The 23386-nt window shown below is 38.3% G+C and overlaps 2 protein-coding genes across 2 annotated transcripts; both read right to left on the bottom strand.

Moving 5' to 3' along the window:
* Positions 1–94: 94 nt before the first annotated feature.
* Positions 95–9620, bottom strand: gpr155a (G protein-coupled receptor 155a). The gene is made up of 16 exons (XM_084361974.1): positions 9360–9620; positions 8673–9159; positions 6963–7362; positions 6470–6638; positions 6222–6377; positions 5573–5656; positions 5335–5455; positions 5146–5230; positions 4740–4830; positions 4447–4642; positions 2973–3062; positions 2690–2820; positions 2360–2455; positions 2207–2271; positions 1926–2063; positions 95–1688 (listed from the first exon to the last, which is right to left on the bottom strand). The coding sequence occupies exons 2-16, from the start codon at positions 9097–9099 to the stop codon at positions 1493–1495; spliced, it is 2445 nt and encodes an 814-aa protein (XP_084218100.1). The 5' UTR covers positions 9100–9159; positions 9360–9620; the 3' UTR covers positions 95–1492.
* Positions 9621–11151: 1531 nt separating this feature from the next.
* Positions 11152–20724, bottom strand: LOC311262700 (acetylcholine receptor subunit alpha-like). Its single transcript, XM_084362298.1, has 9 exons — positions 20547–20724; positions 18826–18968; positions 18692–18736; positions 17094–17203; positions 16470–16665; positions 15454–15691; positions 12254–12477; positions 11836–12072; positions 11152–11691 (listed from the first exon to the last, which is right to left on the bottom strand). The coding sequence occupies exons 1-9, from the start codon at positions 20587–20589 to the stop codon at positions 11563–11565; spliced, it is 1365 nt and encodes a 454-aa protein (XP_084218424.1). The 5' UTR covers positions 20590–20724; the 3' UTR covers positions 11152–11562.
* Between the last annotated feature and the right edge of the window lie 2662 nt (positions 20725–23386).

Raw genomic sequence — 23386 nt, forward strand, 5'->3', positions numbered from 1 at the left:
GATTTAAATAACAAACACAAACTTTTTGCACACAAAAATGATTAATTTAGCTGAGTTAGTTCTCTATATACCTGAGAGACAAAAAATGAATTACAGCAGCTCGCATTTTAGCAACTTAAAGTTCAGTGGAGTTTTTGTGGAGGAGGATAAAATGTTTTCAAAGTCGAGTTGAACACTCAAATAAGCACATTACATCACCCTTCGAGTTCTGAGACTCGTATACATTTTTATTTATTATGGCTTTTTGAAATTTTCAGATGGCAGTTTGCTTTTGTCCCTTTAAAAAATAAATAATAAAACAATGTAAACATGGCCAGAGACACATGCAAAATGTCTATATTAACTGGCAGGTTGTTTGTTGAAATGGTGTATTGAGAGACAGCTAACATAGCCCCGTGTAACTACTGTTCACTATTGATGCCAAGTCATGTTAAACTGCAGGTTATCGAAGGTACAATACTGGTCCAGCCAGTTAATTAACTTGTGAAAGTGTTGAAATCAAACCTTAAACTGACAGCAAACAAACTCTAAAAAATGGATTGAGATTTAACCACATCTTCCCTTTTTTTTCTTTGGCAAGTTGCTTTTGCAGACACTCAAGTGTCCCAGTGAAGGAAACAATACATTCAGAAAAGGAGTGGGATTTTTTTTGCCTGCACCTATAAAGTGGTTTATAAGGCAACCCTTTGTGCATTATTGCTTATACAACAAAAATAAAACAGTGCAAATATTGACTGAAAGAAAAATGTCTGCAAAAAAGCCTTTAAAAAGTCAACAAAGTCTTGTTTTGCCCTTTAAAAGTAGTAATACCTGTTAGTTATGTTATTCTTGAAAATGCATAAAAAACATCTTGGCTCTTATTTTTGGAGTTTTGTCCATCAAACCTATCAAGTTAATATTTTATTCACCAGAACACAATCAGACTGTCTGACAAGTAAATAAACTAAAAGTGTTAAATATTAAAATTCTTGTCCAATCTGTCTGTTGTAGACATCATTTACAATTTGACTTCCTGATAAAACTCTAGTCGACAGTTCTAAGTTAGAGAGTGTAGTTTTTTTCACACAATCTGCCAATCTACTCCCACTTTGGGTTTTATCTCAGTGTTACTGTATATATCTGATCATCTGACAGCTCATGTTCCTGTCCAGATTGACGGTTGTAGCAATATCGCCACAATTCAAGATCTCATTTAACCTGCCGAATAAAATGTTAATTTTAAACTGCAAAAATAAGACACAGTCGGTTAAAAAATGATTTAACCTATACTCTGTTAATTCCCTTTACACCAGCTCCACACAATGCATTATGCACTGGCCCATGCATCAGTCAGCTGTGGTTTGTTCCAGCACCTGATACATTATACTACATACTGCATTGTGCTGAACTGACCAGGATGTCAGGTTTCAGTTAGGTACTCTTCAGAGGTCAGTGTTTTTAACTAAAATGCCATTTAACTTTGGTGAGAAGAAAAGTATTAGTCCCTTGTGTCTCATGCAATAAAGATGAAATAAAGGCGACCGTCTTGAAAGTCGTATTCCTGGTTGATGTGTTGAAGCACACCACCCTGCTGTAACCGGGTTCCGTACAGCACCGCCTCGCCGAGGTCCTGAGCTAAGCCCACCTGCTGCAGCCACTCCACCAGTTCACAGCCAAGGAAACAGTCCACCATAGTCTTCCTCCCACACCTGAAAGTCAAAAAAAGCATTCACCCAAAGGTCTGTTCGCTCTTTAAGGATAGCCACGAGTCAAAGAAGAAGACAAGAGCCCACATGCACTAAAACTATAAGAAATCCTTTGTGGTATTATTGTGGTATGTGAATGGTTATTACGGTTTGTTTTTCTACACATCAGGGAACATGTTTATTCAAGACAGTTTCTCATCAACCGCTGACCAGAGCAGCAGTAAGACTCTGTGCTCTCACCTTCTTTTTTTAACAATGTCTTGACAACACTGGTCTTTGTGGTATTTGGTGAACTGGATGCAGGTCATCCTGACATCCTCGGGTAGATCAGTCTGCGGCTGCTCTTGTTGCTTCTTTCCGTACCACAGTTTGTGTAACCTAAACACCATTCACAAAAACATATTATTGCATGGTCACTGTTTAGTATAGTGAAAACATGGATTATATACTCAGTACAAACAGTATGGTGTGTTTATAAAAAAAGAACGTCAAATTTCTTTTAGCGTCTAAATGTTCTTTACCTTTTCTTAAATGGCAGTATAATCAAATGCTTGTCCAGCCCAAACAGAGCAAAGGAGATAAAACCCTGGAAACAGAACACATGTCATGACACACTGGTATCGTGTAACAATTAATGCTCACATTCTTGGTATTATAGTATCTGGGACACCAACCTGTCCAAAGTTGGCCACAGCACAGAAGAACTGCAGCTCCAAGTAGAGTCGACCAGGAACACTGTTAAAGAGCAGCCACAAGCAGCTGGCCAAGTTCTGCCGTGACAGGAATTAAGACCAATTCATTTTATGTTTGAGATATACAGTATATAATTAGGGATGCAACTATTGATTATTTTCATTGTTGATAACTTGTAGATTATTTTCTTTGTTTATCGATAAACTGTTATGTTTATGTCAGAAAATGCCGAAAAATGTCTATCAGTGTTTCCCACAGCCAAATTTAATTCATTTAGTAGCCAACAACGAACTGATTAATAGTTTACTCACAGCAAGCAAGCTGATTGTCAGAAGCAGACTTAAGAGCAAATGACGGGCCACTTGTCTATCCGCGACCTGTTGGAGCTCCTCCACTTGGAGCAGCAGGCAGTCTGTGGACTCACACCTGTTCTCACACTGACCTGCAGGTGGCAGCAGAACACAGATTGTGAAACACTGAATTTTTTTTACTTGTGGAGATAAACTGTACATTCTACAAACACAGGTTATATGATGATGGATATTCTGTGCTGATAGCTTTTACATTAAGGTTTAATTAAAATGAACACAATACCTGGTATGGTGGTTGGTGTGTTGTTCATATTTGTGCTGATAATCATGTCAGGCATCGGTTGGGGTGGTACACAGTCACATATGAGGCACTCTGATAACAATGTGATAAAAGTTAGAGGGATTCTCTAACATATAACTATAATATCCTCCCAGTTCACACTAGGAGCAAAGAGCAAGTAATACAATACAGGATGTAATACCATAATAAAGCTAAAAGTATTCTGTAGTTTGACATTTAATTAAACATAAAAAATATCTTGATTTAACAGTGATGTTTTCATGCAACTTCAATAAACTTTCCCTTTGTGAAATATTCAGCAACTCCTACTATATTGTATTTACCACTGATTAAACCACTGGGCTTGTTGCAATAGATGTTAGAATCATGTTTTACAGTAAATAACTAGTATCATACAAACGGCATCAATATTATTAATAAGCATTTCCATTCAACACTTGCAGTACTGGTTTGCATCATGACTGTGACCATGATATTTTACCAACAGGAATCTCAAGCGAACCACTATTCAGTTGCCACATGCAGCTAATAGAACGGCAGTTAATCTAACAAATCATTTCTTGACATCTCACCAATCAAAGTGACACAAACTTTAGCCAAGGAGGCTCAAGAGTCTTTATATTCGGGTACACATATTAACCATTAACTAGTTACTCTATAAAGCACAAATTAGGTTTTGCTCATAAGTAATTCACTAGTTTGAGTAGAGTTAGAAAGACTTAATTTAGAGTTATTTAGACACAGTTAACACTTGTTGTTTTGTGTTTTGTTACATGACATGTGGTGCTACCACTTTATAAGGCCCACACAGCGCAGAGCATGTTAATATCTTATATCAATAAGCCGTGATTACTTTGAGGGAAAACTCTTAGTTAATGCCTAGTAGTTGTAGAATATGGTCATGCAGAACAAGGCATTAATCAGTGCTCTTTAATGACTTATACAGAGCTAATATGCTGCTAATAAGCAACTAGTTAATGGCTAATATGTGTACCCTAATAGAGAGTGTTACCAAGTGATGTGTTTTGACAGCATCTTTTGAGAGAGATGATGTGTTCAGTGTTGCCTTGTTTTAAATAAGGAACCAACATTATCAGTAACTTGTTTCCTCCAAATAAGGACATCAATTACTTTTGACTAGTCATTGTTTATTTCATAATTGCAGAAGTGTTTTCCTGCTCATGTAATTCTAAGTTATCTGTGGGGGGATGTACATTAAGCAGAAGTTGCATTGCCTGCATGGCAGTTTTCTGTAGACAACTTGTAGATAAGGGTTAGTACTGACTTTGGATCATTGATAGTTCTGACAAACCATTTTCATATGTGAGAAATGCCTCTCTGTGCTCCAGTGAATATCATGTGCTGTGATTTAATGACCAAACTGTTGTGCTTGGCAGCCTGGTCATCATTCAGTGTTATTAAACAGACAACAAATAGTCTGCATGAGAGAAAGTACCTCTGTTGGGGCCTCCTGATGTGCTGACTGGCTCAAACAGACTCTGGTTTTCTGGTTCAACTTCAGTCACAAGATTCTCTGCAGAGTTTCCCTCATGGACTTGGTCATTTTCAGCCCAACTTCCTCTACTGAGAAACACCAAAGAGCCACCTCCGAGGACTATACTGAGGGCAAGTACAACTGCGGTGCAGATTAACTGTCGAAGAAGGCAAATGCAGACTTTTAAGTAATTATCTGCTGGTAAAAAAAAAACAGTTCTTAACTGACAGAAAACTGTAAAATTATGTTGTTACCTGTTGTTTGCCATAAAAGAATGTTGAGTCAATCGTGTCAGACATTTTTTCCCCAGAAAGGAGCAACACAGCAGTTACAAAAGTTGGAATCCTGTAAATATAAAGACAAATTGCACAACAAAATCACCAACAGTATAATATAAACCAGCTCCAAGACACTGAATTGCAGATTAACATTTTCAATAGCTTTGTTGGATAATTTACATTTTTAAAGTGAGGCATCATTGCACTTGTAAAATCACCTGATCTTAGTTTTGGATGGAACCCGTTCACGTGTCATGAAAAAGTAATTTAAGCTAAACTGTTTAACACAAGAATAAACCTTTAGGGCACATACTCCAACTATGAATAGACCAGACAAACCAGCCTAGTTTGGTTTCTATACTCCTCTCTTATGGCGACTCACCCCCAGCCTGCAATGACGAACACGCCTGGGGAAACTTTTAGATCCTCAAATCTTTTCAGGAGCACAAGAGAGAGTGCTATCAAGCCTAAAAGGACAAAATACGCCATTATAATGAGCAATTAAACTTCAGAGTTTACAGCTCAGCGAGACAAATGACATGACAGTTTATTGTGTGAATACTCAGCATACCTGGCCATAGATAACTGCTGTAGAGTGAGGTGCATAACAATGTGAAAGTCAGGACCTGCCCGACGAAGTTGTCTTCTTTCACCACGAAGTTCCACACGATCATCCCAATACAAGTCAGAAACTAGAGACCGCACCGTAACAAAAATACAGGCATTTACTAACAGCAAGTTAAATCCACAGGGAGATTTCATTCATGGCTAATAAAATCAATTTAGAGAGTATGTGCAAGTGTGCTCACCTGTGCCAAGAACAGGTTGATTGTGAACATGTGAGGTAGCCTCTTGAATTTTTTACTCAAAAACATGACAACAATTGTCCACACCTGTCAGAGAAAACACATGGTTACCAACACAAAGACTTTAGCACAGATGATTAATACAAGAATTTTAACATTGCTGGCTGCTTATTCAACAGACTGAAACAAACAGTGAAGAAGACAACTAAATAATAAGATAATGTTGAATACAAACACAAATGTTATATCACTGCAAAAACTTTCTTAGCAACAAGTTCAAGGTTCCTTAAAAAAAGGCTGAAAGTAAGAATAAATGAGGAAGTCAGTCTGCCAGTATAGCAGCTGTTTGCTCACACATCCTCTAAATGACTGAGCCTTCTAAAATTAACCTTCCACAGTTGTTTCAACATTGAGCAAGAAGTCATGTATTTGCATTTCACTACACTGTAACATGCTTTCTTAAATCATGGCAACTCTAATAAATTTCAGCTATGAAGTGGAACACGCTATAACAAATATTTATGAAGCTATTTTGATTTTAGTTTGACCTCTGTCAGTTTCCACATACTGAGATAATAAAACAAACTTAACAACCAGCTGATAAGAGGGCAGTTAAAGATTAGCCAACAACATGCTTACATACTGTACTTACCAGTGCCACTAAGCTCACTATGCTTATGTTAAAGCTGACATTCTGCAATGAGTTCATCAAATGCTGAGGATCCGTCCAAGGGATTGAGAGTAACCAGGCAGAAACATACATGATGGGAGCTGAGAGGAAAGTGCTGATCACCATCCCAGAGGTGACCTGTTAGGAAGAAGAATTAAAAAGTGAGGAAAAAAGGAAAAAATGGTACAGTATTTGAATGGCAAGTTGGATGGTAGATGTAAACAACTCACAACTTCTAGCTCTACGTTGTAATAGACAGCATAGATGCCCACGCTTGGTGCAGTGGGAAACACTCCATAAAGAAAGGCATAGTTGGAGAGGCTTGAGTGGTTCAAAGCGCTGGTGTTGCTGTTGTCCAGCAGATCCACCATGTCCTTACAAATAAGGGGCATTAGCAACCTGAAAGTCAAACCAAAAGATCATTAGGTAACTAGATGCTGAGAAATGCTTTTAAAATATTTATATACTCTAATTATTATCATGCTACGCAGTCCTCAGACCTCTTAACATGTAATCTGTTTGGGAAGAGGCTTGTGGTCTGAGAAAGGCCTGAGTCACCAAAACAATCAGCACAAAACAACTTCTTGAGAACACTTTAGAAACCTTTAACCCACTGACTCTTTATACTCTATTTAAAAGAGAAGCTGTGTGATAACATTAAATCATCTATTGTACAAAATTAACATTAAGTGCAGTATAGGCTAGTTAGATTTTTCCACTCACAGTTTTGCTGTAGTCAGTAATATCAGCGTCACGACCGTGGATCTGGTTAGTTTCCCCAACTGGCCCACCATGGACAGGCCAAGGTAGAACAGAGCTGCGCCTCCGAAAGAGTTGGCCAAGCCATCCACAAATTCAGCCAAGATGGGAGGGATTGTCTGGTGCAGGACAAAGTGGGCGATGATGCCGATGACAACCATGAATACTATAGGGTTCTTCAGGACCTGAAGAACTACAACTCCCATGATTCGGAATTTGCTCTGCTGGCGGTTTTCCTGATTCTTCCACTTCTGGATCTCGCAGAAGGCAAAGCCAATCGGATTCAGAATCATCAGGGACACAGGTGCAACCAGGTAGATGTACATGAGGTACTCTGGGTATGTGTTCTGGTACAGGGCTTCAACTGTGGAGAGAGAAGAAGCAGCTCAATATTGACAAAGCATACTTATATATGACATATCTGACTTGTAGGGCAAATGCAGTTAAGAGTTCAAGACCAAATGCTTCACTTAAATTTCACACTAAAATGTTACAAAGACACAAAACTGCACAACGTAATGAAATATTATGGTTTATGCAGTTTTTTGTGTGTGAGAAACATATACACACAAGGATCCTGGGCTGTAGTGTTACCCAGAGTTCCTCTGTGTCCTCATGTCTCATATCTGCCTTGATAAACCCCTCCATAAAAATGTTAGTCTCACTTAAAGAAATGGCCCTAAATAAATTTTTGATTTAGAAACTTCTCTGTAAGAAATGGTTCTCTCGTCCTCTTCTGACTTTTAAAACAAATCAGAACAATGATGGACTTGTGGAAAAGGAACAAATACTGGCAGTGCGGTTTTAGTCGCTAAACTGAAAGCAAATACAGGATACTTTTAGGAAATGTCACTACTGCATTATCAAATGTGAGAAAAAAATGGACCAGGTCACTTTAACTTCTGGCTCACTGGAACTGCAGAACAACTGATGAAATAAATGCTCATTCTGTTTGAAATTTGCATAACTGTCAAGTTTTTAATCAACTGTTTGTTGATGTTGATGTTTAGTCTGTAAACTAAACATGTAATCAGAATATCAATGCGCAGTAACATTACTTTTTTCTTTGGGATTTGACAATTGGGCCAGGTAATGTACACCAGGGGAGGGAAAAAATACTGATACGGCAATATATCATATCTTATCTATATCATATATTGCCTCCTCTTGTAACACTATGTACTCTGTAGTGTTGACCTCTATGTACTTAAATACATTGTTTCGTCTCATTTCATGTCACATTTTGTGAAAATGACACCACAATGCAGTGAATCAATACATACAATGCAATGTAATCCTGCACGGGGGATTTTCTATTCTTCACTTTGACAGATATCATGATGTATTGCTGTGTCGTGACACTATCGTTATCGTAGGAAATGTATTGTGAATCATATCGTTTCACAAGTTGATCTGTGATGTGTTTATATCTCTGCAAATCCTTGTGTGTGAGTACAAAACAATGAATCCATCTGGGCACAGAAATGATTACGCTCTCAGTGTGGGAACATTTTCAGCACAAACACAATGTTGACTGTGGATGTTTGTGGTGTAACAGATGGATAATAATCATGCTTCTGTTTTGATGGATTGGCAAACATCAGGAGCACATGACATGCAGCAGTGAATGAAAAGCATGGTGGGTGGCAGGCTTAAAGGCATTATCATACTCACCAATGGGATACCCCAAAGCAAAATCATTGCTTTGGGTGGCAAATATGGAGAAGATCCCAGCCTTGCTGTAGCGGCTATCAGGGCTGGAAACTATCAGCGTGAGGACGCACACAATGACAAACACACACACTTTGGCGATGAGGATGCTCCACAGAAATGGCCAGATGACATTACCAAAGTCTAACAGTACCATGTTCTTGAACAGCAGAGCTGGGAGGGCAAACTTGGACACAAAATTCCCCAATCCTTTGGCCTGGGTAGATGTGATGATGTTTGCCCTCCCTGCGATGTAGCCGCATAGTATTATCCCAAAGCACTCCAGCAGAGCAGGGAACAGCTTGTCGAGGGACATGCTGCTGGATGAGAGGGCGGAGAAGACCGGGTCCCCCTCATGGGAAAAGTTGGTGTTTCTGCCCGGTGCCTCCATCTTATCCTCCCTCTTGTGTCAGCTCTTATGCGGTCATATTTATGTCTTTACAGTGGCTGCCTGATAAGAGACACAGTGAAGGGAGGAGTTAGGAGCAATTGGCCGTTAAACATGCTGGTGCAAAGGTGACAGCTCTGACTACGTTACATTAGCTAACCAACACAACATTATAAAACTGAAACGACTCACTTACGAGAGGGTTAAAGTTGTTACCATGTTACCAAACAAGCGTATCAATTTCGTATAAAAGTTACTCTCACCTCTGAGTGCAGTTGTGCCCCCTCACGCACCATGTGTCAGTCAAATGTCAGTAGGAGTAGCCGTTGATGTTAGCCGGCTAGCTAACTCAGGAAATGAAAGCAGACCAACGGCGTCGCTGATAAACCCTACATTAACCGACCTTATCCACACGACACACCTTTAACATAAGCTAGGTTCCCTGTTACTTAACTGCTGATGTAACTCTGTACTGTTTGTGTTTTGTCTTATGTAGTATTACCGTAGTTCCCACCCAGCAACTTTCATAATCACTGATTTGACAACAGCGTTTCAACCAATCACATTTTGCATAGCGGCGGAGGGGCGGGGCTTATCCGTCCTTGCCACAACGAGCATGTTTACAGGCAGCTCCAGTCAACATGCAAATACCTGTTTGTGCTCACCTAAGAGCTTAAGTGGACCTCTGCACAGTCAGAGCTGCTACAATCATTTGATTTAAGGTGCATTACGTTGTTTTGGAGAAGAAATTCTAAACTCGGAATCTTAATATTTGCAATATTAATGAGGTAATAATACAAACTCTTGGAAAATGGAGGAAAATCCGGAGGAAATGAGGTCCCCAGAACACTGTTTGAAGCTAGAAAGGTGGCAGGGTCTGCCAAATGTAAACAAAGTGAAACAGCATGAAACCGTGTTGTCCTTTAAGGTCAGTCTGTTTATTCAGTTTAGAGTATCAAGAGTATGAGTGCTCACTATGCAGGAAAAAATGGTCCCTTTCAGTGTTTCACTCATATATTTGATGTTTTAGGACAGGAATATTACTGCTACAGTAATGTGTCTGTTGCATTTTGCTGCTGTGGATGTTTATGGCTGAGCTTATTTCAACTATGTACTTCTAGAAAGTGTAATCTACAACAATGCATCATATTCTATAAGGTCATCATATGTTTGTAGAGTAGCTCAGAAAAACAGCACTGTGTCAAATATGTGTTCAAGCATTTGACACAGTTCTGTTTTTCTTGTGTAAACACCCTTATCTCCTCAACCACTGTCTAAGCCAATGATGTACAACTGATCCCTTGTGTCCTTACATCCTTAAGTGTACAAGCCTCTTCAAGAAAATATTATTGAAAACTCCACATCACTGTGTATGTACGATTGTATTGAACGTATTCCAAGTTACAGTTTCCAAAAACATAACATAACTGGTCAGTTTGCCAAAGTCACAGTCTTAAGGAAACTGAGCAATTCTGCACTTCAAAATCAGTCACCCTGAAAACTGACAAATCCCCTTTTTTTCAAAACCGTTTCATGACTGAATAAACAATTTATTCAGTCATGAAAAGAAAGAGTTTGTTTGTTTACTTTGTTGAGGTATAAAAAAAATAATCAGTCAATGAAGATCTTTCTCTTCTGATTAAAATGTCTTCCCCAAACCTGCATAGTGCACCTTTAAGGTATTTTTGTCAAAATGTATTTCTAACTGACCAAACCTCCACAGTCCTGACATCATTGTTTGAAAAATAAAAGTCTAAAACATATAACGCCACCCAAATCAAGTTCCTCCACCCATGAGCGTTTAAAGGTGCGATATGTCAGAATTTTAGTCGAAAACTTTATGAACAGAATGTGAAGAAGTTTCCTTTATGATGTCTTTGTATTGTGTTTCAGAGATATCTACCAATGACGTACAACTGACCCCTTGTGTCCTCACAAATCAGGGGCAAGTGTAAAAGCCTCTTAAAGAAAATATCATCGAAAAGTCCATATCAGTGTGTATGTACGATTGTATTGAACGTATTCCAAGTTACAGTTTCCAAAAACATAACATAACTGGTCAGTTTGCCAAAGTCACAGTTATAAGAAGACAGTCAGTCTTAAGGAAACTGAGCAATTCTGCACTTCAAAATCAGTCACCCTGAAAACTGACAAATCCCCTTTTTTCAGTTGTTCCCAAATATGCCAAGCAACTGTTTAATTGGACATTTTAAATTGCACACATACAGTATATTCCTTAAAAAATGAAAAACAACAGTGCTCTGTCACAAAATGAGCTGAAGACAGACTGTATACAACATGATCATTCTGCAAACACCAAAAAGCAAACAACAGGAAACAGAGATGCAGTACACAGTTTAAATGCTGCAGATCATACAAAAGCTTCAACAACAGAGGTGACAGGCTTCACATCGAACAACAAACTGGTCCTCTGAGAGGTTAAAGCGGTAAAATGGCCTTAGGCCTTTAGAGCATGCTCAGCTCAATGAGTCGGCCTGCGAACACACCTAACGTGCCGATGAGACACACAGCCATGAACACACACAGCAGAATATGATCCAACACCATGGCCACGAACTTCCACTCTTCAGCAGCCTGCGAAGAGAAGAGAAGAGAAGAGAAGAGAAGAGAAGAGAAGAGAAGAGAAGAGAAGAGAAGAGAAGAGAAGAGGGACAATGTGTCACATACACAAACTCATCAAAGAATCATATTAGAGACACTCAGTGTGAGAATGATTACATTGTTGGACTCCTCATCTGATTTCATGGTTTCTGCGATGTACTTGACTCCTTCAATGGCACTGCGGACATCAGGGTTCTTGGTGATGGGGGACTGGTAGGGAACAGCTGAGGTTGGGTTGCCAGAGATGTCTGAGATGTCAAAATCAGCACCGTAGATACTTTTAGTCTGCTTCTCCTTTCCGGGGCGCTTCATCGTTGAGAAGAACATGATGTTTGGAATGGTTTCAATAAAAACCTGTCAAACAGGACAGCAGATATGCATTATGGCAAGGAGTATACAACATCAGAGATGTTGGATTAAATAGAAAACTATGATATTCTGTTTGCTACCACTAGATGACAGTGTAATGCAGAGAGAAAAGATTAAGGCTCGTTCAGGGAAGCTTGGAAAATCAAAATGATACAAGTCAACTCACCTTGCGGACCCAGTCTGGCATTGTGTGAGTGCTCGGGGAGCGGTGGTGGGTGTTAATGACAATGACAGTGATGATGATGGAGGCAATGACGAAGACCATTGTGAAGAGCATGTACTTCCCAATGAGCGGTACAGCGCTGGAGGTGGAGGGGATCAGCTCCACGATGACCAGCAGGAACACAGTCAGAGACAGCAGGACGGAGATGCTGAGAGTCATTTTCTCACCTGGGAGTCATAAACAAACCATAATCAGTTATCATGCTTACAGGACGGCTATGCAATATACAGCTGCTGTACAAAAAAAGTCTGTGATCAATCAACGTTTAGACCACTGAGTCATCCTCGAGGTCCGGACCTGGATAAATGAGATTAGGGTTGGATAAATCTGAAGGGTGACAGGATAAAAAAGGATAAAGAAAAACATGTGACATAACAATCTCATCTAATGGTTTATTTAGTAGAACACATGATCTTCATCAGCAGATGGATTCTTCTGAACAAAAGCGTTAAAGGTCCCATATTTTAGTAAGGGAGATTTGAATTTCCTTTTCACTAATAAAACAGGTCTAGTTGCTCTAAATACGTATCGAGAGAGATGCAAACAGCCCATATTTAGAAACTGTACCTTTAAACGAGCCATCAGCACTTCAGAACTGTTGTGATGTCACAATGTCAGCTAATAGTACAAAGCCATTGGTATCATGCGGTATCTGTGTTTTGAAAGTGATCAGCATTCCTGGTAGTAAAGTAACGTAAGAGTGGACTTGATGTTATGAGTAAAATAATGTGTATTGTGAACATTAAAGCAAGTTAACACTTTATAGTAGACAACAAAAATAAATGTATGTACCTGAAAAAGAGCATAGTATGGGTCCTTTAAAACAGCAACTAAAAGGAGCCCGAGAGGAGATTGTTGGTTCTGTTTCTGAGATCACAAATTAAGTAATGAACTCAGAAAAAACACATAGGACTCAAAAACTCATTGAAATTATCATCAAAACTCTTTAAAAAGCAGTAGCACCTCAGCTCAAGTGGGTGCTTCACAAGTTGATCTTGTTTAATTTTAAGGGGTCACAAGGAAAAAAGGTTGGAAACCCCTGAAAATGTAGAGATGCAACAATAAACAGTATGTTGGCTCATGATATCCATAACATGCAATCTTATTACATTGCCACAAGGGAGAGCTATTTCTATGAGCCCAATATTTCCATACCACATAGTCATCCAATCAGAGTCCACCTCCATTATGTTCACAACAACACAATAACTGCTCTCTTCAACCACACAGGAAAATCACATCCAAAGAGTAAGAGGCATTTCTTTTGTCTCCTGTTGTGTCTAAGCCCAACAGTTGCACACGTAAACAGATTCTGACACCACTTCCCAAATAAAATGCAAGACATGTTGTTTTTGTTCCTCGGTAAGAGCAGTTATCCCAGAGAGAGCGTCTTTTTGGCACAAGCTTCTTCTTCACACCATCCTGTCAGCAACCATATCAGAAACAGGGATCAAGTGATGTATTATACATTAAAGCAAAGGCCTGCTTTCAGACATGACAGCACAGAGGGACCCTGGGTAATGAGGCAGACCTACACACTGGGAACACGGCCAGATGTGCACACAAGCAGTGCAGCTCCTGTAGCAGTCGATGTTGAGACACTTCCGACTGACAGGCAGAATTAGGAACAAGGGTTTGTCCAACATGTTGTCAGTTACATATTATGTCAGTGTTTTCATATCATATCACAAAAAACATGTATATTAAAGAAAATGTAGCGAGTACAGTAGATATTAGCTCTTTTTGACAATTTGCACATGACTACTTCAGAGGCTTTGTTTAGGTTTTTTTTCATATCCTTTATAATACACACAGTGTGCATTTATATACTTGTATACATTATATACATTTATATACAGGTGAGAGTGTCTTAGTACATATCACCTGGACTACATAATTTCAGGAGAGATTAACATGACTCCAGAAATTTGGGAAAAAATCTTATTTTTTGTTTTGCTGAAAGTGATATGAGAAGATCATTACCACTTGTATCTTTTTGGGCTCAACATGAAATTAAAGCAAGGAGACGGTTAGCTTAGCTTAGCTTAGCTTGGCACAAAGAGTTGAAATAGGGGGAAACAGCTAGTCTGGCTCTGCCCAAAGACCATGCACCTATACAGCACATCTGGTTGGTGCAATGAACATGTTAGCCTATATATAATTTGCTTAATTCATTACAAAAAAAATCAACATTTTGCAGTTTTATGGAGGATTCTGAGTGGACTTGAGTCTCGCAGTTACTATTTATTACCTTCAGACAGAGTCAGGCTAGCTATTTCCCTTTTTTCCCAGTCTTTGTGCTAAGCTAAGCTAACTGGTTGTAACCTTATATATAAAGGTCCTGTGTGTAGGATTTAGGAGGATCTCTTGGCAGAGATTTGAATACAATAATAATAATATGTTTTCATTACCTGAAACTAAAAATGAGTGTGTTCTTGTTACGTCAAAATTAGCCTTTTATATCTACAGAGGGAGCAGGTCATCTTCCACAGAGTCTGCCATGTTGCGGCCCAGAATGGACAAATCAAACACTGGCACTAGAAGGGCCTTTCGCATTTTCAGCTGCCACTATAGGTTCATCTAGGGATATTCAGTTGGTTGCAATTTGCAACCTCATTAATGCCACTAAATGGTGGTAGAGTGGTATCTACCTTCTCATCTATCTCTCGACACCACAGCAAATATTTCTCAAAATGTTAAATGCTTCCTTCACATGTACTGATTTCCTTCAGTTCAGCCAGATGTTTATTCAGAAAAAATCTTTACATAATACAAACTCAACGCCTTGTTACAGTAAAGCTGACAGTCTTAATGAACTGGAAAATACAAAAAAGGACTGTTCAGGCATTCCTGTATATGAACTCAGTGTAGCAAGCAGCCTGTGCCCTCCAGCAAATTATAATGGTGGGCACATATAAACACCAATACTGTAATCAACAATGAGAAAGAGCTAGGGCAACGAGCATATAGAATATATGATTTATTCTGAGAGTTATTGCATATATATCATGCATGATGAATGTTAAAGCATATTATGTTCTCTGGTACATGCTATATTTTATTGCTTTTTGTCTGTGATTATCAGGAATACTTAGCATCACATCCCAGTGAAATGAAACAATGTGTAATCAGTATCAACATACCAGAGTCTGTAGGAAGGTAGAAGACCAGGCCGGTCAGGAAGGAGAAGAGCATGCAGGGGATGATGACGTTGACGATGAAGTACAGCGGGAGCCGTAGCATGAGGAAGTGGTAGGTGATGTCCAGGTAAGGGGTGTCCGGACAGCAAGCGTAGTACACCCAGTGCTTCCAACCGCGGAAATCCTTCATCACCCACTCTCCACTCTCCATGAAGTTACTCAGATCAGGGCGGTCACTGTCCTGGTGTGGGGGAGCAGCAAACAGGGTCATTAAAGGGTGATTTTACTTTATAGATTTGTATGATTTCATTTTCACCATTTCTCACATATTTTTCATGTGCGCTGGTCTGAAATTGCTTTGACTGCTTATACAATTGTATTATTAGCTTGTCTGTCACCTGTTAGGCACTTTGAATTGCACTAACCTGTCCTAAAGGTTATCTCTCACTTATTTTGGGGTTCCAAAGTGATTGTGAAATAAGGCCTTACACTGTGTTTACGTTGTATGACTTCATCTGAACTCTATTGTCATGTATTATTTTAAACCTTATATTCGACCAAAGTCACTGAACTTTTTAAGTGTTTTTTTAAAATCGAATTTGACAGGTGATTCTATACATGAAGTTTTTATGTCCCAGTGACCATTAAAAGTTCTGGCACTCTACCCTCTTCATTTGGATAGGGGCCTCGTCTTGTTAGCCCAAAATAACTGCCAAGGGGAATTGCCAAGATGGCTGCCAAGTGGCGAGACTTGCCACTTGACACGATATAACATGTTAATTAGTGAGATTTAAAGGTGTTGGTAGGCAGATTTTTACAGAGCCAGTTTTACAGAGCCCTGTTTCTAGGCCTTGTGTTGAGCTAAGCTAAGCAGCTGCTAGCTTTAGATTGGAATTGTTATTATTCTTGTAATTACTCAGCAAGAAACTGATGAGAAGAACATGTATTTCCCATTTTTTTAGGTGCATTTCCCAAAATGCAGAACTTTTCCTTTAAAGAAATGGTCTGAATGGAATTACAGGATTGACGACGACCAAGTTTCCGTCGTACGTCCAGGTACCCAGCTTCATACTGCAGTTCTGGAGGTCAAAGGGGAAATGCAGGACAATAATTTCACAGTAGCTCTTGAAGATGGCAGGTGGGTTCCACGTGATCATCCCTGTGTACTCCAGCAGCACTTTGGTCTCATGAACGATGGCAAAGTCACCGTCAGCACTGTGGGTACAGAGAAACACAGGCAGCATCAACATGAGGTGTAATAAGTTAAATATTAACGCAGGGGGACATCAGTGCCCGAGGCTTGGTCAGTGCTGCTGTCGCACAGCCCAGCCAACCAGCGCTCAGCTTGGCACAGGTTGTTGTGGCAGCGGAGCTGGTTGTCGGGGAAAAACAGCAGTGTGTCAGATGCAGCATATGGTGGGGGGAGGGGGGACCCGCAACACGGAGTCCAGATTTAGCCTGATGAAATCTGAGCTTTCACACGCTGCATAGTAGAGTAAAGGAAAGTGTGATTCAAAACATCACTGACAGGTGGGATGATTGTTTCTAGAGGTTTGGATGCTTTAGGTTGCCTAAAGCTTCCTCTAATGAAAAAAAGAAAAAAGAGGGATGTGACCCGGATCAAATATAGCCTCATAACATACTTGTTGTAGAGAACCAGATCAGGCCGCCAAATGTCAGTGGAGGGAACTCTGATCTTTTTGATGCCACCATAATCCTCCGGGTCCCACTGCAGGTTCACATCTTTCCATTGCTGAAAAAACACCCAGAACAATGGAAAGGACTTCAGAAATGACAGCTGTTATTAATGCTTTATTTTGAGAATAAAAAAGCAGAAAACATCATTTGATATTACATTTATATTTATATTACATGTTATATTTTAAAGTGATGACATATTTTGTACAGATTCACATTTAAAGTTGCACTGTGTAGTTTTAGGAAGGAAATATTAATCAGAAGAGAAAGATCTTCATTGACTGATTTAATGCCTAAACAAACTAAAAAACCAAACTCTCTTTGTTTTCATGACTGAATAAACAAACTAACCTTAAAGGACAACACAGTTTCATACTGTTTTACTTTGTTTACATTTGGCTGACCTTATTTTCCTCTGAGAACAGCTTGTTTATTTAGTTATGAAAAAGATAAATATTTCTGAGTTTGTATTATTACCTCATTAATATTGTACATATTAAAATTCAGAGCTTAAATTTTATTCTCCAAAACTAAATAGTGTCCCTTTAAAGTAACATTTTACAAAGCACATTGTGATACAAAGAGTTTCATTCCCAGTTACTGAACAACTCTCTTTCCTCAATTTCGTCAGTGAATTTTCCAAAATCAGAATAATAATGTACCTCATATCATTTACAGTGAGCGTACTGGATTTTAATGTCTGTCTATCTGTAATTTTGTTTGTAAAGGTGTTGCTGTGTTCAGATGTCTCTTTGGAACAAGACTTGTCATATGTAGGGCAACATGCGTGGATTGAATCAAACATGAAATCTCCCTGGTACGGAAATACGAGAATAATATTTGTGCACTCTAAAAATATACTGACATCAAAATACATCAAAATAAAATGAAATAACTTTAATGTATGTGGTTTACGTTCCAGTTCAGGTTTTTATTTTGGATGCCAAATGTTAATGTTCTAGCCCCATAATTATTGTGATCAATCCTGAGGTTTGTCTTTATCTTTTTCTTGTAGAGATGAATCGGTAGGAGGAGGATATTTGTGACAGGTGTCATGTTATAGATGTAAGCTGACTTAAAGTTGACTTAAACTGACCCACTTTTACAATTTGTGTAAAGTGTGTATGGAGGAAGGCTTTGGGGTAAGTACATACAAACAATTTGTTGATTTAAAAATGTTTTAATTTATTCATTAATTTATTTATTATTTTTCAAATGTTTTTTCAATATTTTATTATAGGCCTACTGTATCAGGGCCATATTAGTAATAGTAATATGTTAAAAAAATATGACCCCCATATATTCATGTGAAAAATCTAAATATATTATTTATATCTCTAAATGTTGTGTGTATTTTCATCCTTTCCTTAATCAGATATTTGTATGTTTTTATTGAATTGAAAAACACATTTGAGTTGGAAGCATGATGGTGTATTTATTCAACTCATTTTAATACATTTTATTGAGTGTCTCTGTAATATGGTATTGAAGTGTTACTGTTGTTTGATGTCACTACATAAACAAATCAATGCATGTACCAAACCTGTTTCAGTCGCACGTTGCTGCTGACAATCTGGTTGACCTCATCCTGTGAATGCAGATAAATGTGTTTAGACAGCTGATGACAGTGAATCTTAATACAGACGGGCTGATATTGCGTGCGACATGAGACCTCACCACGCTGATGAGCTGGATGAGCTGAAGGCCCACAGTAACAACCACCGGGTCCTTGAAGTGAGTGACAGGACGGACGACCTTATTGTAGCCAGTGAAGAGGGTTTTGACCAGACGTGTTTCATCAGTGGAGGCCCAGGCAGCACCTAAAATATAAACAACACCATGCAGAGTACAGGCTCATTTTTGTGTCAGATGGGTTACGTAGCCTACATGTAAGGCATTTAGACATTGAAATATGACTGTCTTTACGCCTCAAGGTGCCTCTTGAGTGTGCTGGAAAATCATTATGATGTGCCAAGGCAGAATATTGCTTTACGAACATTTGATACTTGAGTTGAGTTCTTTTACTATGAGTTGAAAATAGATGTGACAGGTGTCATGTTATAGATGTAAGCTGACTTAAAGTTGACTTAAACTGACCCACTTTTACAATTTGTGTAAAGTGTGTATGGAGGAAGGCTTTGGGGTAAGTACATACAAACAATTTGTTGATTTAAAAATGTTTTAATTTATTCATTAATTTATTTATTATTTTTCAAATGTTTTTTCAATATTTTATTATAGGCCTACTGTATCAGGGCCATATTAGTAATAGTAATATGTTAAAAAAATATGACCCCCATATATTCATGTGAAAAATTCTAAATATATTATCATATGTAAGATGTATATTCCAACAGTAATCAATGTTACAGTGTTTGGTCAGTATCACTCGTGTCTTCTCCCCTGCCCATATAGTAAAATAGAATAAAACATTTCTAGTACCCCTGCCCACTTTATCCAATCAGGACAGAAAACGCCCTGTCTGCTCATGAACACGCAGCTGCCCGTTCATGTGGTGATGTAGAGAAGATTGCTAACTGCAAAATAGACAGGAAGTGAGCTAAAACAGCTGTTACAGCAGCTTATTTGGAGACTGGGTTGTGTTTCCCATTTGGGACACATTATCATGTTGTTCACTTTTTATTATTTCTACTAACTTCACTTTTTATTTTCTGTTACTTTCAGTTTTCTGTCGCTGTTTGGTTAGGTTTAGGATAACATGGTTTGTATATATAACAGGAAGACATTGGATTCGGGCACATGTTCTCAAACCCGGTGAGTCTGTAGTGTAAATACATGTGTTTTAATGTACTCGCTGTGTTTGATTCGGGGTCTAACTTTGGCAAAGAACATTCAAACGTGACTACTCTCTTGTAAGGTTTTTAATAGAGATGTTTCTTCAGCTCTTTCAACTACATATCTGTCACCAGCCGGAGCAGGATCCCCTTTCATTTTTCAGCTGACCTTGAAACGAAGGTCGTTTTACAGCAACATGCTGCTTGAATGGTTGAATGATTCTCCAGACATTCAGCTCAGCAAAGTAAGGAATCATCCTGAACGTAATTATGCAGGTGACTTGATGTAGTGACAGACGGACGAAAGGTTGAAAAGCAAAATGAAAACAGCACACATGCCCTTGTCAATCAAAGAGCCGTTTCACGCTGAAATTTGCTCATTAGTTTTGTTGTTTGAGTAGGATCAGCTTACACTGACCTGAGAGCAGTTTAATTAAACATAGTCAATGAAATGAGGGATTAGTAATTGCTTTTTTAAACTCCAACTTTCTCCTATTCATTATAAACTCTAAAAGTAATTAAAGTAAAGTCATAAAGACACTCATTTCCACAGGTGACCAACACATTTGCTTTAGTTAATACCATACCTAAATAAGTACTTACCTGCTAGAATGACCAGATGGAAAATGAAAAATCCAGTATTCATTCTTGCCAATAAACCTCAGCATCTAAAACCAAGATCCGACTTCAACACGTTGCCCGTTGACCACTTGAGAATTGAAAAGGTTTGACCCACCTAAAGCATTCTTTCAGCACTGGCAAATGGCTCGCTGTACAACCTCCAAACTCTTGTTGTTATTGTCTGACAGCGGATGTGAGTGACTGGCTGCCAATGCTTGTCATTTGAGAGGGCCGCATTCTTTGTCATCTGTTATAAGATCAACATGCCGGAGTAATCCTCCACTGAAATATCCCATCGTGAACTTGGCCACACATAACCTGGAGGTGCAAAGACATGACACGTGATAGCTGCTGCTCCAAGTTTCTCTTGTGTCAGTGATTCACTATTAGTACTGCCATGAAATCTGTGTATAGATCCATGTAAAGGACATGTACAGCACCTTGAAAAATCTAAAAGATGTTCATATTGAATAATGGTTCAATTCAATCTTCCATGGTGGAAATCTACATATGTGATGGACTGTTTTATAGGTGAAATATAATTTTTAAAGCTTAAGTTCTTAACTAGATGTGGCAGGGTGAAGAGGGCCCGGGCGGGGATTGAACCCACACCTCCCGGGTAAGAGTCATGCGCGCTTGCCAGTCAGCCAAAGGGACATCCCTTTGGCCAAGTAGCCAGGGCACATGATCAATTGGAGGCATAGTGACTGGAACCTTAACTGTCACATAGAGCTCAAATTATTTATACTTTATCAAGTCAGTTTCTGACCTTGGGAACAGTTATTCACAAAACATTCATTTTAGTAGCTGTTTCATTATTTTAATTATTTTTCTTTATTATGTTATTATGTGAAAATTGTCCTTTTACTGTTTATGCATTATTATTATCATATTATAATTATTATATTAGATCTCTGCCTAAGGTTAGAATGATAGAGCGTTTTTCAGCATTTTTGTTACATTCTCTGGGAACAATGCATGGATCTAGATGAAAAAAATAGCCGTCTTTAAGTGAAAGTCATTTTTTTCAACCGCTATAAGATAACAAATAAGATATTGCATTAATCTTGATTGAATTACAGGTGACTGTTGGGCCTTGGCGGAGGTTTGCACTCTACTGAGTGCCATTCTAGTTCGGTATTATCCCCCCTACTCAGTAGACATGCCTCAGGTAATCTCACATGTCATGTCACTAATATTAGCCAAACTCAACTTCCTAGTTCAATGTTAACTGTTGTATTGTACTGTGTTTTTGTGTGTTTTAACACTATCCATGTATCCTATATCTTCTTGTGAATTATATTGCATCAACAAGAAATCTTTTGAACTGTCTTATTATCAACTTGCCAGTCATCTGTAAAGCACCTTGAATTGGACTAACCTGTATGAAAGTTGCTATAAAAAATAAACTCTGTACTGGCACTGTAGATGTTTACATGACTTTTTACTGAACACTTTAAGACAGAAAAAGAAATGGACACGCAATCATCTACAAATGTCAAGAGCTCCAGAAGCAGCTACTGAATGAACCGTCTTGTGAGACTAGTTCAGTAAAAACCTCTGTTAGTTTGAGGAGCGTATGATAGGGCAACATTTGCACGAGGTCAAGATTACGCAGAATTGTGAATTGTCCATATTGCGTAAGAATTTATTTTATAATGAATGTTGTAGCTGTTTAGTATATATTGCACTTGAGATACTGCACAATGAGCATTCCTGTGCAAGATTAAAAGCAATAAAACCCCAGAAAATCACTTGTTTGGTAGAGGTATATTTTCTCAGAATATACTGAATGAAATACGTCTACTGTAAGTAAATGTTTGTATATGTTCATCTGTGATATATCAATGAACAGTTAGCTTGAATGTTAATCTCTAAACCTTGAAATTAGACCTGAGGCAAAAAGGGATTAAATAACTTTAATTAACCTCAAGTGGAGCTTTACTGACGGCAAATGGTTATCTAGATAATATGAGATAAGATAAAATATATCAGCGAGAGGGAACGTGTGTTTTGTTTGCCTTTGTTTTGAGTTTAATTTTGAATGATGCTATGTAAAATATGGTTTCTGTCATATTTTGGATTATTTATTAGTTTTTTTTCTTTTTGTTCACTGTGTTTGTTTAAAAATGCAATAAACAATTGATTAAAATGCTTATATAGAAAATCAATACTTTAAGCCCCATTTAGCATTTATGAGCAGTAGACCTATGCTAACATTTAATAAATGATTTATAACCAACAGTAATGTGTAGTTGTAAGTAGATAAAAGGACATGTGTTTATTAATGTTCAGCATTTGGCAATTATTATTATAACTTCTCCTATAAAGATGTATTTAATATGATCACAGTAATAACACATTACATTATTACCTTGTGTTTTACCTTATTGTCATTCATTATCTGTCTCCCCTTATGGATGCCCACAGCGGGAGTTGTTGACAAATACATTTATAAAACACTCATATCTGCATAAAACTATATTGCATTATTTCATAAACCATAGGATACTAAAAGGCTACAGTCACAGTCTGTTCACCTTGCAGTCGTTGTACCAGCAGATTATGGAGCAGCTTCTTTCCTCGGGCTGTGAGACTACTGAACTCGTCCTCAACAATCCTTCATTAATAGTTTATTCTTATGACTTGATTACTATTTGCTCATTGGTTTGTGTATTTTTTTTTCTGTTTGTGTATTTATCTTAGGGAACTGCAAGTGAACTGTCATTACACAATCGTGAGTTGCATACTGACAATTATAATAATCTTGAGTCTTAAATACGTGTAAACATATTAAAGGCTGAAATCTTAGCGATGCAGTT

The sequence above is a fragment of the Pagrus pagrus genome (assembly GCF_965226575.1).
Source record: "Pagrus pagrus genome assembly, chromosome: 9".
Classification (NCBI taxonomy): domain Eukaryota; kingdom Metazoa; phylum Chordata; class Actinopteri; order Spariformes; family Sparidae; genus Pagrus; species Pagrus pagrus.

Coding starts and splice junctions, on each gene's coding strand:
- gpr155a (XM_084361974.1), bottom strand. CDS start 9,099: ATGGAGGCACCGGGCAGAAACACCAACTTTTCCCATGAGGGGGACCCG. Junction 5,456..5,572: donor TCAACCTGTTCTTGGCACAG/GTGAGCACACTT, acceptor TGCGGTCTCTAG/TTTCTGACTTGTATTGGGAT. Junction 4,643..4,739: donor TCTTTTATGGCAAACAACAG/GTAACAACATAA, acceptor CTTCTTCGACAG/TTAATCTGCACCGCAGTTGT.
- LOC311262700 (XM_084362298.1), bottom strand. CDS start 20,589: ATGAATACTGGATTTTTCATTTTCCATCTGGTCATTCTAGCAG. Junction 12,478..15,453: donor CTACCTTCCTACAGACTCTG/GTATGTTGATAC, acceptor TATGACTCCCAG/GTGAGAAAATGACTCTCAGC. Junction 12,073..12,253: donor TGCCAGACTGGGTCCGCAAG/GTGAGTTGACTT, acceptor CCTGTTTGACAG/GTTTTTATTGAAACCATTCC.